The sequence below is a fragment of the Littorina saxatilis genome, linkage group LG9, assembly GCF_037325665.1.
Source record: "Littorina saxatilis isolate snail1 linkage group LG9, US_GU_Lsax_2.0, whole genome shotgun sequence".
Classification (NCBI taxonomy): Eukaryota; Metazoa; Mollusca; class Gastropoda; order Littorinimorpha; family Littorinidae; genus Littorina; species Littorina saxatilis.
The window spans coordinates 42,590,693-42,610,279 of record NC_090253.1 but is presented as its reverse complement, the minus strand read 5'-3'; the positions used below and the strand labels follow the sequence as shown (position 1 = coordinate 42,610,279).

The following is a 19,587-nucleotide window of genomic DNA, read 5'->3' as shown; positions in this document are numbered from 1 at the left end:
TTTCATTTGATTTTGCCGTTAGTGAACAATGCGTCCACTGGCTCAGGTACCATCATGTTTTCAACTACGCTGTTGGTGGGTGGCGATGGCAAGGTGGAAAGCATGTAACCCACATCATATTCAACTGATAATCCATTTGATGCTCTTTTCATCGAAGTTTAACCAACTACGTATAATTGCACAGCTACCCGCAACACTGCGTGCAGTTGTCCAAAAGCCAGTTCAGTCAAATGCCTTTTAAAGTGTGTGTTTACTGCGTGTGTGTGGTTTGGGTTTTTTTGTTGCGGGGAGGGGGGGGGTGTCATTTTTGGTTTCCATGTCCCACTGTGGTGTTCCGGTATTGTACACAACCACCTATAGTAACTGGAGGCGATGAAACTTTGAGAAAGTCAGCTCAGAAATCCGTACAATCTCAACCACAGGAACTTTTGTCAAAGTACCTGTCGATCGAAGTACATGTACAGTATTACAGCAATGCTACTAGGATGTACTACGATCGACTGGCACTGCAGATACAATCTCCTGTGGTCTGAACCAGGCATTTAAATCTGCACGAAAAACGATTGTCAACAGTTTTAGGCTTTCTACTCATTATCTAAACACTAAATGTTCTCTTTTTGTGAGACCAGGCATATATATTTGCACGGAAAACAATAAATTGTCAACAGTTGTAGGCTTTTTATTCACCGTCTTATCACCAAATCGTTCTCTTTTTGTCTTGCAGCAAATTGATATCTTTCACAGACTGCCTCAACGCTCTGCCCGAATGCAAAGATTCGAACCAGCAGCGGCTCTGTCAAACGGCCCTCCCGGCAGAACTAGGTCAAGCTATGACGCGAGAAACTGTGTCATGGTGCGCACGTGCAGTGCGTGAGGCTGCAACTGACATGGACATCCTGCGACAGGGCACTGCGGAAAAGGTGGGCAAGAACCAAACTGTTGGCGGGTGGAGGAGTAGGACGAACTCCACTTGCATGGATGGTGAGTCTTTGAAAGGATACGATCAGATCAGATAAGGTAAGGCAGGGGCGGATCACATTCTTTTCAAGGGGGGGGGGGGGGGGTTCCAAACTTCTTTTAATGAAACTGTTGATGAAAATCAAGAAAAATGGAGCAATCTGTTGCAATCTGAGCATCAGTTTTTCTTTATTTTCATTTTTTAAAAATCTTTTTTAGGCTAGGGGGGGGGGGGGGGGGGGGAGGTCCGGAAAAAAACCCTGGATCCGCCCCTGCCGTAAGGATATGTAACCGAGTGCCGAAACACACGAACCACTTTTGGAATCAAATGCCATTCAAACAGGATTGAGTATTTTAGAGCTCATTTTTTAGAACCTGTCATGGTTACGCGAAGGATACTAAGAACATATACAAGAAGACCGCAGCAGTCAGACCCTATCACAAAGAAAGCTCTAGAACTCACAGGTGTCTAGCCAGCAAGCTATAAATCCCGTCGCGATATAACCTTCGTGTTTGAAAACGACGTTAAACACCAAATAAAGGAAAAAAAGCTATAAATAGCCCCCAGACAACTCTGCAGAGTCTGCTGTGATAAGGATGACGCAGTAGTCTCCCTGTCACAGTAAGGTACGGTCAGATGAGATGAGATGGGATGAGATGAGATGAGATGCGATGCGATGTGGTGAAATAAGGTACGGTGGAGATGCGATGCGATGCGATACGCTACGGAAGGTAAGGTAAGATGAAATAAGGAAAGGTTGGGTAAGGCATGAGATGATATGAGATGAGATGAGATGCGGTAAGGTAAGGTTAAACTAAGGTAAGTCACGGTATGGTAAGGATCAGATCAGATCAGATCAGATCAGATCAGATAAGATAACTTTAAACGTCCATTTTCATTTTACATAAACATGGGTTTTTACATTTAGTCAAGTTTTGACTAAATGTTTTAACATAGAGGGGGGAATCGAGACGAGGGTCGTGGTGTATGTGTGTCTGTCTGTGTGTTGTGTGTAGAGCGATTCAGACTAAACTACTGGGCCGATCTTTATGAAATTTGACATGAGAGTTCCTGGGTATGATATCCCCGGACATTTTTTCAATTTTTCGATAAATACCTTTGATGACGTCATATCCGGCTTTTTGTAAAAGTTGAGGCGGCACTGTCACACCCTCATTTTTCAATTAAATTGATTGAAATTTTGGCAAAGCAATCTTCGACGAAGGCCGGGGTTTGGTATTGCATTTCAGCTGGGTGGCTTAAAAACTAATGAGTGAGTTTGGTCATTAAAAATCGGAAACTTGTAATTAAAATTATTTTTTTATTAAACGATCCAAAAACAATTTCATCTTGTTCTTCGTCTATTTCTGATTCCAAAAACATTTAGATATGTTATATTTGGATTAAAAACAAGCTCTGAAAATTAAAAATATAAAAATTATGATCAAAATTAAATTTCCGAAATCGATTCAAAAACTATTTCATCTTATTCCTTGTCGGTTCCTGATTCCAAAAACATATAGATATGATATGTTTGGATTAAAAACACGCTCAGAAAGTTAACGAAGAGAGGTACAGTAAAGCGTGCTATGAAGCACAGCGCAATCGCTACTGCGCCAAACAGGCTCGTCACTTTCACTGCCTTTTGCACTAGCGGCGGACTACGTTCAGTTTCATTCTGTGAGTTCCACAGCTTGACTAAATGTAGTAATTTCGCCCTACGCGACTTGTTCTCCTTTGCACCACATCCCATTCCTTACAACACAAAGACACGATCCAAAATCTTAATCGAACATAAATACACCACTAAGATCAACTCATTGCACAAGCATTTAAATCAGATCAGATAAGACAAGAATACATAACATAACATAAGATGAGATGACTTGGTTTGTGTTGGCTCTCACATGTAAACTTATGTGTGATGTATTTTTATAGTGCCGTGTAACCGCCCGACATTGCAAGGCAATTTGCCTTGTTTTTATAAGGACAGTAATATTTTTGAGTCTTTGAGTCTTGAGTCAGTGCTGTGGAAATTACTCATTCAACTCATCTTAAATGGGGGCTTTCTTGACAGGTGGCAGCAGCCGACTGTACATCAGCATCTTCCTGCTCTTCGGCTCTGCTATCTCCCCTCACCTGTTGCCGTGATGCTTCAACTGTTGCCGTGGTGTTTTAACCGTTGCCGTGATGCTTCAACTGTTGCCGTAGTGTTTCAACTGTTGCGGTGATGCTTCAACTGTTGCCGTGATGTTTCAACTGTTGCCGTGATGCTTCAACTGTTGCCGTGATGCTTGAAACATTTTTTTACTGCCACTGGAGAGACTTGTGAAAAACAAATATTTAGCTTTTTGTTTGACTGTTTTGTGCATATTTTTGCTGCGCTCTTCGGCACTCTACCATCTCCGATCAACTGTTGCTGTTGTGCTTGGAACAGTCTTCTCTACCACTGTACAACTTGAAATAGGGAGAGGGGGCAAGGGGGGGGGGGGGGGTAGTGATGTGGAGAGACTTGTGCAAAACGAATTATATTTATAGCTTTTTGTTTGACCGTTTTATGCATATTTTTGCTGCGCTCTTCGGCACGGCCATCTCTAATCATCTGTTGTCGTGATGTTTGGAACACTCCTTTAATACCACTGTATCAAAAGAGAGAGAGGGGGGGGGAGAGCAAGGGGTGAGGGTGTGGTGGTTTGAAAAGGCTTGTGAAAAAACGAAAATATAGCTTTTTGTTTGACTGTTTTGTGCATACTTTTTGGTGCGCTCTTCTGCACTACCACCTTTAATCATCATTGATGTTTAGAACACTTTTTTGGTGCGCTCTTCTGCACTACCACCTTTAATCATCATTGATGTTTAGAACACTTTTTTGGTGCGCTCTTCTGCACTACCACCTTTAATCATCATTGATGTTTAGAACACTTTTTTGGTGCGCTCTTCTGCACTACCACCTTTAATCATCATTGATGTTTAGAACACTTTTTTGGTGCGCTCTTCTGCACTACCACCTTTAATCATCATTGATGTTTAGAACACTTTTTTGCGACCTCACACTTTTCGTACTTTGTCACAGACGAACTGCTAGCATTTAAAAAAAGTACATGTAACAACAAACAAGAAATGTAAGTTAATGGATCCAATAATTATTAACAAAATGGAACATTCACATGTAATTTGTAGACGGACATGCAAATAATAATAAAAGTAAAGAATTTAGCTTTTGATTGCCTCATTATGTGAATGTCCGACCACTAAAAAGACCTCTACGTTGACTTCCATGTGAATTTGTTTGTATGGTTATATGTTTCATAAACTTACGATGTTTGTATTTTGATTCTTGTTTTTTGAAACCCTCAGAAATAAATGCACAAATTGTTTTAACATGTCCTCAAAGTAAAGGGAGGATATAACTCAAAAGAGAAAGTAAGAGTTGTTCAGTATCCATCACACATCATGCAAGGAAATACTAGAAAATGGGACAAGCGGGTAAAATTATCACAAGGTTTCACTTGCATTTTGATCAATTTGAGAACAATTTTCCAGGTCAGAAACTTTACATTTTATACTAGTGTTGTAGTTATGAACACACACACACACTTACACACACACACAGACTCGGAATTACGTGAATACCAGAAGAATCTTGATTTAAAATGTTTTATTAAAAGCAAGGTATGGCATCAAATAAATCATTTTACTACCATGACTACAAAACAATCAGTTGCATTTCCTATACGACTTTTTGTCTTCAAACAAGTTACTCAAAGCAGATAAATCAAACTTTAGCTCTTATCAAGACTCTGTCTCTATTGCAATCACATACACACTCACACATTAAATTTATAATGTGTGTGATCCATCAAATGCTGACCTCACAAATGCATGTAATACATAGAGATTACACAACGTCATCGAGTGAGGGACCGAAAATATTGAAACTCGAGGATGATTTTTTTGTGGTATCAACCGAGACCGTAGGTCGAGGTTGATACCACACACAAAAATCATCCGAGAGTTTCAATATTTTTTGGTCCCTCACAAGATGACGTTTGTGTAATTTGTGTATACAATGATCAACGACAAAGACAAAAATTAAAACAAAAACAACACGAACTCTTTTCCATCGAGGAATGGTGGAAGGAAAAGAACGAACGTTGGCGTGTGAATACACAACCGGAAATAGATCTAGATCTAAATTGATCTCTATGACCCGTGCCTTGATACCATTGAGATCATAGGAGATGCACAGCAGTGCCGATACCAGGTTTCTTTAGCTTCACTTTAAAATGATATCAGAACGATAGTTATTCACTTGAAAGTGAACACAGGAGAGTTGTATACATAGAGATTACACAACGTCATCGAGTGAGGGACCGAAAAATATTGAAACTCGAGGATGATTTTTTTGTGGTATCAACCGAGACCGTAGGTCGAGGTTGATACCACACAAAAAAATCATCCGAGAGTTTCAATATTTTTTGGTCCCTCACAAGATGACGTTTGTGTAATTTGTGTATACAATGATCAACGACAAAGACAAAAATTAAAACAAAAACAACACGAACTCTTTTCCATCGAGGAATGGTGGAAGGAAAATAACACAACCGGAAATAGATCTAGATCTAAATTGATCTCTATGACCCGTGCCTTGATACCATTGAGATCATAGGAGATGCACAGCAGTGCCGATACCAGGTTTCTTTAGCTTCACTTTAAAATGATATCAGAACGATAGTTATTCACTTGAAAGTGAACACAGGAGAGTTGTATACATGTAATTATGTACCAATTGATAACATTACTCAATGACTTATTACTGTCAGCAGATCATTGTGTCCAACTGCTGAGCTTTGTACAGCGTATTTTCACTCAATTTCTCCTTCCACTGCTATTGTGTTTTAAAATAATGCTATTGTTTGTGAAATAATGCTATTGCTTTTAAAATAATGCTATTGTTTTTAAAATAATGCTATTCAAATAATGTCCCACTACTGCACTTTGTACAGTTTTTGTATTTCAAACCGAATGAGGCAGAGCGATGGTAAGATATCAAATAACCAAAGGGAAGTAATCATTGTTGTATGCATTAAGAGCGATTACTTCCCTTTGGTTATTTGATGTACAGTTTTTGTATGCATTTAGAGTGCTTACTTCCCTTTGTTTATCAGATTTGTACAAAGTATTTTCACTAAATTTCTCCTTCCACAGCTATTGTTTTTAAAATAATGCATACTGGTGTCAGTTTACTAGCAGGATAGCATATCTGAAAGTCAGGCAACTAAATGCTTGTATTTGAACTTGCATAAAATTAATTCTTTCTTCTTTATTGTGAGACAGTCATTCACATAGTCGTCTGTTCCCAAACCAAGCATTTAAAATGTGTCCTTCAATATATATATATAATTAGCAAGCTTGGAGATTTAAAAAAATATACAGGTTGTGCTGAAATTGCAGTATGTAGTGCCAAATTTTGAAATGGGTAGCTTTTCTGAACGTGCCGAATATTTTCTAAAATGTACCTACTTCATGGCTACTGTTTGTGAAAAAAGCAAGTATTTTCCTTTTTACCGATTTGCTGTTTATCCTCTGTAAAATCTTGTTCATTACTTTCTTGTAGCACAGAGCATCTAGAAAGGTTGCAAGACCTTGCCTTAATCGCCTAGTATTTGATGTTTTGTCGTCAAGTTGTGCAATGGGCACACGGCATGCAAGGAGCGACCATTTTCCTATCTCAGAATATGACCTGCCCATCAGCTTCAGGGGGCTTTGCCCCCTGACCCCCACAAGGGGCTCTGCCCCTTGACCCCGCCAAGGGGAACATCCCCCTGGACCACCACTGGCAACCCCCCCCCCCCACCCCCCCCTCCTCTTAGCCTAGTCCGGCCCTGTAAGTCTCTATATTTTTTTTCTCAGATATGCATTTTCGGCGTTGATCAATGTTACCGAGAAAACGTCGAGGGCTTAGTAAATCAATCCTCAGTTGACCCGGCCATGGAACAAGAACTCGGTAATCTTGACTGAACTGACTTTAGCGTGTAAACTGAATTCATAGCTCATAATTTAGAGGCATTTTAAGTCTCCAAATTTGTAGAACCTGCACTTGTAATCCTAACAAGTCATTTTAGATCCCTTTGAAGTTATGGAATGAACTCCGATGAACTGTACGAGTGCATTTCGTTGGCATGGGCCAAACGGAAGAAATTATCCGTATGAGCGGACAAGGGAGACAACTCTTTCGTGTCAAGTTAAGAAAATACGCGCACAAATGCATGGCTACCAATTTAGGAAAATATGTGCACAAATACATGGCTACCAATTTAACGAAATATGCAGTTATTATTATCTTCATGTAAGTGCATTTGAAACTGATCTCTAGCTATATCTGAAGAAGAAAATAAGAAAAAATATTTTGTTAAAACAGATAAAGGGGAATAATTACAAATGCTTTTTATTTAATACTTTACTAGCCCATACGCACCTCTTATCAATCATTAACCTCAAAAATATATTTAAAGACAAAAACGACACCTTTGCTTTAAATTACTTCCATTGATTGCAAAATAATCTAATTCAACGTTCTCCACTGCAGACAATTTGTTAGCTTGTTTCATTTTAACAATTTGACTATATTATTTGGCTGCTGCAGAAAAGGTGCTCTTTGCCGAATGTGTTCTCCCATCAGCCAAATGTTTTTCCATTGAAGCCAATGTCAGTCCGTGCCAGGTCCGTGATTTTGATGTAAAATCTGAAACAGTTGATCAATGGAATGAGTTCACGGAACTGGGAGAAAATGGTGAATGTGAGTCTATTGCGTATGCCTGTCTGTGCTTGCTGACATTTGTAGATGTTCTGCTTTGCTTGTTACATTAAAACTTGTAACAGTCTTGAAATAAACTATGCCACACAAAGCAAGCTTGAGTTGTCTGAAAGTGTCCCTATTTTCCTCGGTGAATAATCTAAGGGCAGTCTCGGACGCGCTGCAGACATACACACACCCATGGAGGCACTCGTTAGTCTGGGAAAAAAGGACTATGGTTTAGGTGACCCCCTCAAGAAAATTCTGATGTCAGTGTATCGTGCTACTAAAATGTTTGTTTGTGTGTGTGTCGAAATCAGGAACAAAATGGACACAAATATTTCACAGCTAGTGCCTAGGGTAGCACAGTGGTAAGCAATCCCAATGCGCTCTTTTACTCGACACGTTGAAGAGACTTTTCTGGGTCATTTCAGATGTAATGCACCACTAGCTGGCACAGGGCGTCCTTGTAAACTGAACCCTAAAGAGTTGCACTAACACACATGCATGCACAGACATACCTACTCCTAGACACAGAGGGGCACACACAGAGGCATGGACACGCAAGCACACATACAATCCTAATCGCTCTTCAGTTATTGACTCCTACAACTAAAAATCACTCACCTGTCCTGGGGAATGCCCAGGGCTTCTTGAACATGGCTACCAATGACCGGCACCAGCTGCTTGTTTTTAGCTCCGCCTACTGCTCCGATACTTTCCAGCTCCACCGTGCCACACGGGTCATCAGTTCCGCCAAAGGTCATCATCTGGCCGGGGTTCACACGAACACACACATACTGAAACACAAAATATTCGTGTCTGGTATTAAATCTCAAAAATATATTTAAAGACAAAAAGGACACCTTTGCTTTAAATTACTTCCATTGATTGCAAAAAAATCTAATTCAACGTTCTCCACTGCAGACTTAATTTAAAGAATTTTATTGTTTACAGAAATCAAAACCAAAATTTAAAAGACAAGTAAAATTACTGTGCAAGCATGTCCAACTCTGGTAAAAAAAGAAAGTACTTGTACACAGTGTCACCACATAATTCGATAACAGTTATTAACACTTGCTCAGCTGTAGACTTATTCATCACTGTCATTAATTAAACATACACAAACTTGCTTATCGTCATCAGGGCTCCCCATAGCGTGCGTCCCTGCATCCTATACGCACTAGAAACCGAAAACACGCACTAGAAATATATGGAGGGGGTCCCTGGACGCACTGGAATTTAAAAGAGCAGGTCCTAGGACGCGCTAAATTTCCTTTATCGTGCGTACCGTAGATACCATTTTCAGACTGCAATCGACACTTGGCAGTACACTATACGTGACCACAATGTTTTATTAGTACACTGAGACTTTTCGGCTTTTGGACCCTTGGGACCCTCTAAAATACTGCAGTGGGAGTCCATGGACCCTCTAAAGTTTAAAAGTAGGGGTCCCGGAACGCACTAGGATGGGCGGCCGTGGGGAGCCCCGGTCATGTACATCTATCCACAAAATTGGATCGTACAATGCAAACATAAACGTGATTCAGAAGCTCTAAGTCGACAGGGAAAAACTCTGATTACCAATGGCTGGAATAGTCGCAGAACAGCAAAAATAGAACGCGTCGATGCCACATTTCTTTCCACAGCGTAGTAATTAGTCAGACCGTCCACAGCATCATGATTATACCACAAACAATAAAAGGCACATCGAGGCCTCCTGTGGATCTGGATGGTTACGTTGCCGGGCCAATAAGGCATATGCGCTGTGGAAACTAATTTCGCAACCATTTGAAAAGAGTACACATGCAGCTCTATCCATTGCAGACGACACATGTATTCAAGACGGTCACGGTGTCGCGACCCGATGCGCGTTTCATGGGCTTACCGTTTCTGGTTTTCCAAGCTCCTTTGCGATGAGTTTCGAAGTGTCGGTCAGAAAAGACTTCGGGATTTTCTCTGCTGGCAAGTTGGTGTTGAGCACGAAAGTCGGCATTTTGAGTTACTTGACTGTCAACCAAGCACGCGCTCTCTCTTTCTCGCTCTTGATGGTTCGGAGTTACTTCCCTTGAATTAGCTAAAAACACAAATGTACTGGTTCAGAGCACTCTCCGACCAATCAAATGCGAACTGGCAACCCCCTCCTCTCCCAAAGTCCAAGAAAGTGTATTACCTTTTGGTACCCCCGCCACCACTCCCACTCCACCCCCACCCCCTCTTTCCTCTCTCTGTTTTTGTTTGTTTGTTGTTCTTTTTTTAAGTGGCAGGAGAGGGGTTGGGCTTGATCCTTAACACAATTGCTCCTGTTTAATTGTCTGCAGTTCGAGTCAGTTCTAATCAGTGAAACTTTCCTTGAAAAATACAGTGTCCCATATCTTTATTAAAACTTTCAGACAGCCCTCTGAACTGTCATGTTTTGTAGTGTGTGTGTGTGTGTGGGGGGGGGGGGGGGGGGTGCATGTCTACAATTTATTTTTGTAGCTCTTTTCTTCTTTTTTTCCTGAGGGGGGAGGGGGGGGATACTAGTCACTCCAAGTCTCATTTTCTTTTCATTTAAAGCTTTCTTGACCAGAAGAAGTACGTCCTTAAGCATAAATGGCATTTAATCATATTTACATTTAAAAAATACCAGGAATTCTGGTTTGTCTTTAAAACTGTAGCTTTAGTATTTTGTATTTTTAAGAGGAATTCTTAAGACAGAGAGAGCGAGACAGAAAGACAGAACGTGAGAGAAGAGAGAGAAAGAATGTGAGAGAGAGAGGGAGAGGAGACAGAAAAGAGAGAGAGAGACAAGAAACCAAGGGAGAGACAGAAAAAAGAGATTAGTACAACATAAAAAAATATGTTGACATGCAGAAGACAAGCAAACAAAACTGCCCAAAGTAACCACATTCACACAAACACAAACAGAAAAGACATCAAACAAACAATGAAATAACATTAACAACGGTTTATTAAATTGCACTTCACATTTCAAAACAGATAAAACCGTCTATGATCAAGTTTCATTGAAAACAAGGCAAAAAGGAAAATAAACACATACAAAAAAACAAAAAAAACATTAACAATGAAAAACAAACAACTTCCATCAATTATGAATGTTAATGCTAAAAGTATAATGCTATTTGTAGCTCATCATCTGTGTACAAACAAGTTTTTTAGATCAGTAAAAGTGTCTCAAATGAAGTGTTCGTACCCACTCATATGGTTCTATCTGACCAGGTACGGATATATCCGCTCAGACTGTTAGCTTCAGTCGCTTCCTGTAACATCGATCTAACGCCTGCATTCCAGAGTGTTGATACACAGTTACTACAATTCTGAGTTTGTTTGTTTATTTGGTGTTTAACGTCGTTTTCAACCACGAAGGTTATATCGCGACGGGGGAAGGGGGGAGATGGGATAGAGCCACTTGTCAATTGTTTCTTGTTCACAAAAGCACTAATCAAAAATTTGCTCCAGGGGCTTGCAACGTAGTACAATATATTACCTTACTGGGAGAATGCAAGTTTCCAGTACAAAGGACTTAACATTTCTTACATACTGCTTGACTAAAATCTTTACAAAAATTGACTATATTCTATACAGTAGTCCCTTCCATTTCCGGCCCTTTCGTGGGCGTGAACCTGCCCGGAGCGGCCAGCTTTCCCATGACTAATGAGTTTTCCTTCTATAATTGACTCTTAATGGCCGTTAACCTGTCTGACGCGGTCAACGGTCACTGATTTTTGCCCAAAGGTGCCCCTCTTACTCGACAGGAGCGGCCACTTGTCACTTTCGCGGGCGAGCGCCTGTGGTGTGTGTGTGTGTGTGTGTGTTGTGTGCACAGACGGCACAGCACGAGCAGACGACATGAATACTTACGCATGCGCAAACTGTAAATACAGACATGCGCATACATGTACATTTACGGCAGTCACTTCCGGATCGATCACAGCTGATGTGAGTTTGAAACACTTGTTTATCTGACACTCAAATACATATATAATAATCCAAACAACACACATAGAAACATACGAAACAATAGCTTAGCCAGGACGATCGAGTTAAACACGCAAATAATTAAGATGTATAAACGAAAGCAAAACTAACAGAGACAATGAATCGGCGGCTCATGGATGATCGCTTTCTTTTCTTCATGAAAACTTGATCGTGTTTTTGGGTTTTTTTTGGAGGAGGAGGGGGCCTGTAATGGACGGCCACCTGATATTTGCGGTCACCTTTGCAATGACTAATGGGTGACCGGATATGGCAGGTACTACTGTACAAGAAACACTTAACAAGGGTAAAAGGAGAAACAGAATCCGTTAGTCGCCTCTTACGACATGCTGGGGAGCATCGGGTAAATTCTTTCTCGTCCCAACCAATATGGGACTCCCCCTAACCCGCGGGGGGTACAATTCTGAGTGACCTGCTGCAGCACAGGTGGTCTCGGCTAAAAAAAACCTTGGCCAACATAGGTGGGGTAGAAAGTGTTAAACATATCAACATTGAAAACACAACTTTTACCAAACATGAACTTCAATGCTCTGACCTAAGTTATGCAGAAGGGGTCTGTGTGAACCAAAAGAGATTGGATTCCCCGTGGGTGTATTTCCTGTGGGCCTGTTCCCTGTATTTAGGGAATACACCCAGGTGCATTTTCTGGTCCGTTTCGCCGATCTCGCTGAAAGTCACATGATGCTTAGCCGAACATCGGTAGAATTTGATATTTTTCTATCTTTTGGGGTATTTCATAGTTTGTATTGAAACAAGTTGAAATCGATAACTAAACGAAAGAAAACACAGCTAAAATTAATTACTCGCAATAATGACATACTGCAAAGCATTCCATTATCTTTTCACGTCCGTTAGACACCACCGAGTTACTTCAAGCTCATGAGTGAAAGTAAAAGCAATTCAAGGGAGTACAATGTGGTGTAGAGATGTTTCTTTAACTAAATCCTTTCGGATTATCCGCATGTTTGCTTGGCTGAATGACACACGCGAATTCAGAAATTCTAAAAGATTCTCCTGTTGAACTGCCATTTTGGAAGGGGAAGTAACCCTAAGGTGATTTAAATCTGTTTACAGCAGTCATGCACTTGAGATTGAGCGGTATCATACTTTCCTACCACCTACAAGGAATCCACCCACTTTTGGTCGACATAGACCCCTTCAGACTAAATAAGTTCTCATCTATACATGTACAAACAAGTTTCAAGATGAGTAAATGGGTCTAAAATTGTGTTGCATAATTTTGTTTTAAAAACAAATTCGATTATACAGAAACTCAATAATAATAATAATAATAATAAATGAGCATTTATATAGCGCAACATCATAACTTTACAATTATGCTCTTTGCGCTTGACACATTTAAAAAAATTAAAACACATTTATACAAGCATTCACATCTACATTCATAGTCAACAACGCTTAATTAAAAGCATACACCATCAAACATGTATAGATTACAAAAAATTCTTCCACTAACTAAGTAATAACAAGAGGCGAAGCCATCAAGGCTCACGTAAGAAATCGACAAACAGTAACACAAACTCAATCACTCCGTCACACACACACACACACACACACACAGAAAGAGCATAGGTGAAACTGTGCAAGAAAGCGAGACACTAGATCTAGATCTGTCTGTCTGCATGTAGCCTACTTACAGGGACACGACTGCCAACTAGTCTCGGCCCGCTCAAAATAATAATGACCGAGACTTTCAGTACTTCCTTCGCGTGACGTCTAACCCTCTTACGTCATAATGTGACGTCAATGTAATGTGACGTCTTCAAATGTTCGAGTTTCTACCACAGACATACACACGCACGCACACACATACGCACAGACAGACAAAGTTACGATCGCATAGGCTACACTTACGTGAGCCAAAAACATGAATAAAATAGGTAGTGAATACAAGAATCAATGAGTGCACTGCTGGACCCTGTACAGTAATAATTACAGTGACTCCCTTAATTTACAGGCCTCTTTTGCGCTTCTTGCCTTTGTTTGTTTGTTCATTCATGGGCTGAAACTTCCACGGCTTTTACGTGTATGACCGTTTTTCCCCCGCCATTTAGGCAGCCATACACCGCTTTCGGAGGAAGCATGCTAGGTATTTTCGTGTTTCTATAACCCACCAAACTCTGACATGGATTACAGGATCTTTTTCGTGCGCACTTGGACTTGTGCTTGCGTGTACACACTGGGGTGTTCGGACACCGAGGAGAGTCTGCACACAAAGTTGACTGAGAAATAAATCTCTCGCCGAACGTGGGGACGAACTCACACTGACAGCGGCCAACTGGATACAAATCCAGCGTGCTACCGACTGAGCTACATCCCCGCCGCTTCTTGCCTTTGATTATATGTCCCATCGGAATTTGGTTGAGGGGGACAAATGTCCCATTGCTCTTTTCTCCCAGGCTAAACCCTGCAAATATATATACATAATCCTGAAAATACACACTCACACCCTTACAAACACACACACACACATACAGTGGCACTACAAGTACAACACATAAAACAAGAATTTCAGCTGCCATTACATCTTCTTTAGAATCAGGCTCTGTTAAAAACAAGTCAGTCTGTTTTCTCTGCACCTCTTCCTCTGGTTCTTAACCCTAAGGCTGGTTGTCGCGGCATATGTCGCGCTACTTTACGTAAACTGTCACCTGGTTGTCACGACATATGTCGCGCTACTGGCTCAGTCTGTTTGGTTGGTTCCGATTACCTCCCATGGATGCAAAAACCTATATGACCGTTTTTCTTTATTTTTCTCTCTGTTAATTCACCAATGGCTATGTAACATATTTTACAGAATTGCACCAGTGTAAGGGTTAAAACTTGAATGCATTCCAGGGTAACAACACAGACAACTGTTCCTAATCTCTACATCCCTCCTCTCTACAGCAGCTATTCCACTTCCCACTCTGTGGAACTCTCATCACTTGTAGACCTTGTATCACCCTCATCACTTGTAGACCTTGTATCACCCTCATCACTTGTAGACCTTGTATCACCCTCATCACTTGTAGACCTTGTATCACCCTCATCACTTGTATAATCATCCCAAGAATCGCTAATATCAGAATCACCCTCAGATGTATCGCTGGCATTAAAATCACTCAGTAAAGTGCCAGCATCGACAACTTCCTCCTCCTCCTCCATGCTTGACAATGACAGGACGTCCTTGAACTTGATGAGGTCCTTGATACGTTCTGGCACAGGCAGAGCCTCGATTCTCTCTTGTCGACCCGAGCGACAGCTGATGGCGTGTGATACCACCAGACGGGCCAAATGCTCCAAACGGCATGGGTTGGCTGCTGCTGCCGTGATCATTCTGTAGGCTGTTTTCCATGTGTTGCTGCGAAACGGATTCCTGAGTATTCTGTCCATGTCCCCGTCAAGCCTTTCTTCGTACAGTCTCCTGTTCGTCAACGCTCCAGATTTGAGAATGAGGCGTACAACAGGCAAGTTGTGTCGCTCAATGCCACGATGCAGCGGACAGTTGTGATGACCCTTTCGTGAATGTTTCTCATAGACTTCATCTCTCTGGAAGGTTGAAAGACCAGAGGTGATGCAGATACGAGCCAGTTCCAAGCTGGTTTGATTGTTTCTATAATCAGCCGCCCAGTATAGAAGTGATCTACATCCACTTTCACCATCGTCCTCTCCAACAAGTCTGGCATCCACTCGATCTATCACCAGTTCCAAAACCTCAGATTTGCCATGATGCGCTGCTGTCAGCAGAACATTTTCAAGAACTTCGTGGTCATCATAGTGTCGCACCAAAAGCTCCTTGGCAATGTCCCACTTGCCCCTATCAGCAGCATCTTGCAGAAGGCAGGTCAGTGCTTCCTGACTCTGACAGGCCTGCAGCTTGTCTCTTATTGAACTTGCAGTCATGTGATCTGCAGACAAGACCAGAGCCCAGTCATGGAGCCCTTCCGCCTCACACAGCTCCGCTACCTTTATCTTATGCCTGCAAAACTGAAAACGGTAAATCTTTTCCCTAGTCAGGGGGAAAAGTTTCATCAGAGTGACTCCAGTAGAGAAGGCGCTTTCTGTGATGGCTTGGCCCACTGCACCAATGAGAAACGATTCATGGAGGTCCAGGGACGGCTGACTCAAAGCGGCCCCCACAAGTTGCCAGTCAGCCAGCACAAAACCAAACAGCACAGCCAGGTTGGACTGTGACTCAGCCAAGCACCACTGAGCCAAACTGGCCACACTCACAGGCCACTGCTTTTTCAGAGTCTTCTTGCGCACAAAGTCGATAAGCCTGTCCAGGTCTCCGAGGTCAACCTCTTTCAAACACAAATTAAAGGCCGTGCCACAACTTTGCCATGTTGCTTTGTTCGTCAGCATTTCCTGCAGACAGTGGTCTAACAGAACATATTCTCTGAGAGAACCGTATGTCCTGTTCAAGCCAGCATACAAGCTTGGCAAGCACACCCACGCCTTGTTCTCCAATACAGCTTCTATCATCACCTCTACAAGACTGTCCCCGCACAGTAGCACTCCTGTTGCCATTTCCTCACCAGCCACTTTGATGAAGTTGTACTTATGTTTTTTCAAGGGCTTCATGATGGCACGCTTGCAGTCATCTCGTGTGGCACCTGGTTTACTGAGATCAAGACAACGACCAAAGTAAAACATAAGTACCTTCACAAAGCACTGAGGATCGTCCTGTTTCACAGACTTAGCAATGGCTGACCAGAAAATGTTAAAAAGAAAAGGATCATTCTTATAGCGACAGCTTTCCTCAAAGAGACGAATGAACATTAGCAGTGTAGCATTTGACCTCTCCTTGAAGTATTCGGCAAGTGCACAACGAGTTGCACAGTGTCTGAGCCATATCTGGTCATCCCCATTCAGTTTGTCGAGGAAGTTGGAAATGTCCCGGAAATCCTTGTGTAACATGATCCAGGGAAGGGCAAACTTCAGGTCCTTCCTCTGAACGCCATAGTCAATAAGACTGGCGAGAGTTTCATCTCCAAGACGAAGCACCTCTCGAAACAGACGACTCACATCATCCTTGGACCTATCGCAGAGAGCATGCACAGCATCTCTGAATGCAGGCTGATTGCAGTTGTGAAGTTTCCCCAAAGTAATCCTCAGCTTTCTCCACGTCAACGCAGAAGCTTTGGGTTTCGATGTCAGAAATCGTAGAAGGAACTCCGTCTCCCCTTCTGAAGCTTTAGTTGCTGCAATGTGAAAAGCGAGATCATCTTCACTATGTTTGCACAAAGCATCAAAGATCCAACCTAGTTCTCCTACCAAACTACTTTCATCATCACACTCAGAGTCATGAGCACCTTCCTTCCACTGCTCTTTGTGAAATTTGTGCTTGAAGACACGGCGACATCTGGGAGAACTTCCAAGGAGTTGCAGCAGAATCTCTTTGTCGTGGAGATGCACAGCCAACCGGATGGCTTCCATCACCTCTGTGTCCGACACAGACTGATGGTGAATGACATGCAAGGCTGCGTCTCCCTGGCCATGCTTGACCGCCCCCACAAGTAGCGGTCCTCTCAGGCCGCTGGTCATGGTGTGGTCAGGATACAGGGCTGCCAGACGCTCCCCCATCTCGTTACCACACAGCTCCTCAACCACTTTCTCGCTGGGGCTCAGCCCATCATGCAGCAGTTGGAAGACCCGGTCCCACTGTCCGCAGGCAACGGCCTCATCACACGCACGTTCCATCTGAATCTCCTCCAGCCCAACCTCTGCCAGCTGCCGCTCACTCTGCTACTCTCGGCACCAAGTCTGTCGGGTCGGCCACTCCATTCTCATTCAGCCGCCCTGTCAACGGTGTACATCTGAAACAAAAAATGCAACTATTTTATTTTGAATGATCTCTTTGATTTATGCCTTATTAATATGTCTCACAATCACACACACCAATTATGAACAAGAAGAGCAAACGCTCGATCGAGTCACTTTCGCAGTTCTGAATATTATATGAGGCATCAGATGGACAGGAAGAAATTGCTATTCACAACACAATGAGTCACGTTCACATAAAATTTGAGCCCGGTCACTTTTATAGTTTCCGAGAAAAGCCCAACGTTAAGTTGTGTGTTGCCGAACAGAAAAGGCTAGTTATCTCCCTTGTTTTTCTGATAACGTTCGTAAAAGGCTACAGATGTAAATACTTTGATGTAAAGAATAATCCTACAAAGTTTCAATCACATCCGATGAACTTTGTCAAAGATATAAAATGTCTAATTTTTCCTTTGACGCTGACCTGTGACCTTGAAAAAGGTCAAAGGTCAACGAAACCATCGTTAAAGTGTAGAGGTCATTGGAGGTCACGACTAAACAAAATATGAGCCCGATCGCTTTGATAGTTTCCGAGAAAAGTCCAACGTTAAGGTGTGTGTTGCCGAACAGAAAAGGCTAGTTATCTCCCTTGTTTTTCTGATAACGTTCGTAAAAGGCTACAGATGTAAATACTTTGATGTAAAGAATAATCCTACAAAGTTTCAATCACATCCGATGAACTTTGTCAAAGATATAAAATGTCTAATTTTTCCTTTGACGCTGACCTGTGACCTTGAAAAAGGTCAAAGGTCAACGAAACCATCGTTAAAGTGTAGAGGTCATTGGAGGTCACGACTAAACAAAATATGAGCCCGATCGCTTTGATAGTTTCCGAGAAAAGTCCAACGTTAAGGTGGTGTCTACGGACGGCCGGCCGGCCGGATGGCCGGCCGGACAGACTAACACTGACCGATTACATAGAGTCACTTTTTCTCAAGTGACTCAAAAATTGTATCTGAACTCTTTACGTAGGGCACCTAGGATGTTCCCGTTTAGTGAGCGTTCAAAGGGAAGGGTGTTTGTACTGTGTGTAAAAGCCTAACAGTATCTGTGATGGTTCGGGAGGCTTTCTGTCCGGGTGTGATTTCCAGTATTCAATATTCATAACAGCCGTCCAGCACCAAAACGAGGCGCCATTGTTGTTGAGGACCAAGTCCACGAAAATAAATTCTTTGAAAATTTCTCACGCTCGACAGAAAGCAGCCAGGATGTTCCCGTTCGGTGAGCGTTCAAATGGAAGTATGCTTGTACTGTATGTAGACGCTCGGGGAGCTCTGTGATGGTTTACGGGAGGCTTACTGTGCCTTTAAACAATGGTAATAAATGCCAAACTGTAGTCCGATAATTCGCACGCTCAGTGAAACAAAGACTCGGCGATGTCCAGTCACTGTGTTAGGGGAAATACGGATCAAATCGCCGGCGAAAAAAAAAAGAAAAAAAACACATTTTATTTCTTATTTGACCAATTTCATTTGGCGGATTTCCGCCCTGAGGCGAAAAGGTTTCACCCATGTAATTACTAGCTAGGCCTACTCATTGTCCCTAATACGTATACCAACTACTAGTACTATTAGTACTTAACTGTTCTACTTCGGTCTTCCATTCCAGTAGCAGAACTTCGGTTTGCACTTTCGTGACTTTGCAGCATTCACTGATTCAGCAAGCAAGGAATATTTTACTTGACAAACACTGCATAGTAGCACCCTAAAAAGTCCTTACAGGAGTAACAGATATAAACTGAGGTGAAATTCTTGCATTTGGAATACTGTTTTAGAATTCTATTCTACCAAAACTTACACGAGGCTCGCAAAATGCGGCAAGTTTTCCATACTGAACAGGGAGATTTCCGCCGAAAACTAATTAAGAGAGTATGCTCCCTTGAATTATTTCTTCTTCAGTTGTTTCGTATTTCTTCATTTCATGTGTAGTTTTGAGTCGATTTGTTGTTGTTTTGTATATAAAACAAATAAGTATTCTATCTTCAAGTAATGTTCATTGCGGAAACTAC

At 41.9% G+C, this 19,587-nt stretch overlaps 3 protein-coding genes across 3 annotated transcripts in view; 1 reads left to right on the top strand and 2 right to left on the bottom strand.

Moving 5' to 3' along the window:
• Positions 1–4,335, top strand: part of LOC138976164 (mucin-22-like) — a 43,175-nt gene extending 38,840 nt beyond the window's left edge. Inside the window, exons 14-15 of the mRNA XM_070349004.1 lie at positions 725–981; positions 3,036–4,335. Of these exons, the coding sequence (XP_070205105.1) occupies positions 725–981; positions 3,036–3,109 (331 nt within the window). The 3' untranslated portion in view covers positions 3,110–4,335. The remainder of the gene's footprint in view (positions 1–724; positions 982–3,035) is intronic.
• A 1,746-nt stretch (positions 4,336–6,081) lies between these two features.
• Positions 6,082–9,828, bottom strand: LOC138976151 (macrophage migration inhibitory factor homolog). The gene is made up of 3 exons (XM_070348983.1): positions 9,643–9,828; positions 8,382–8,554; positions 6,082–7,703 (listed from the first exon to the last, which is right to left on the bottom strand). The coding sequence occupies exons 1-3, from the start codon at positions 9,748–9,750 to the stop codon at positions 7,637–7,639; spliced, it is 348 nt and encodes a 115-aa protein (XP_070205084.1). The 5' UTR covers positions 9,751–9,828; the 3' UTR covers positions 6,082–7,636.
• A 1,872-nt stretch (positions 9,829–11,700) lies between these two features.
• LOC138976150 (uncharacterized) lies at positions 11,701–19,453 on the bottom strand. The gene is made up of 2 exons (XM_070348982.1): positions 19,377–19,453; positions 11,701–17,575 (listed from the first exon to the last, which is right to left on the bottom strand). Exon 2 carries the CDS (start codon positions 17,457–17,459, stop codon positions 14,667–14,669), a length of 2,793 nt encoding a protein of 930 aa, XP_070205083.1. The 5' UTR covers positions 17,460–17,575; positions 19,377–19,453; the 3' UTR covers positions 11,701–14,666.
• Between the last annotated feature and the right edge of the window lie 134 nt (positions 19,454–19,587).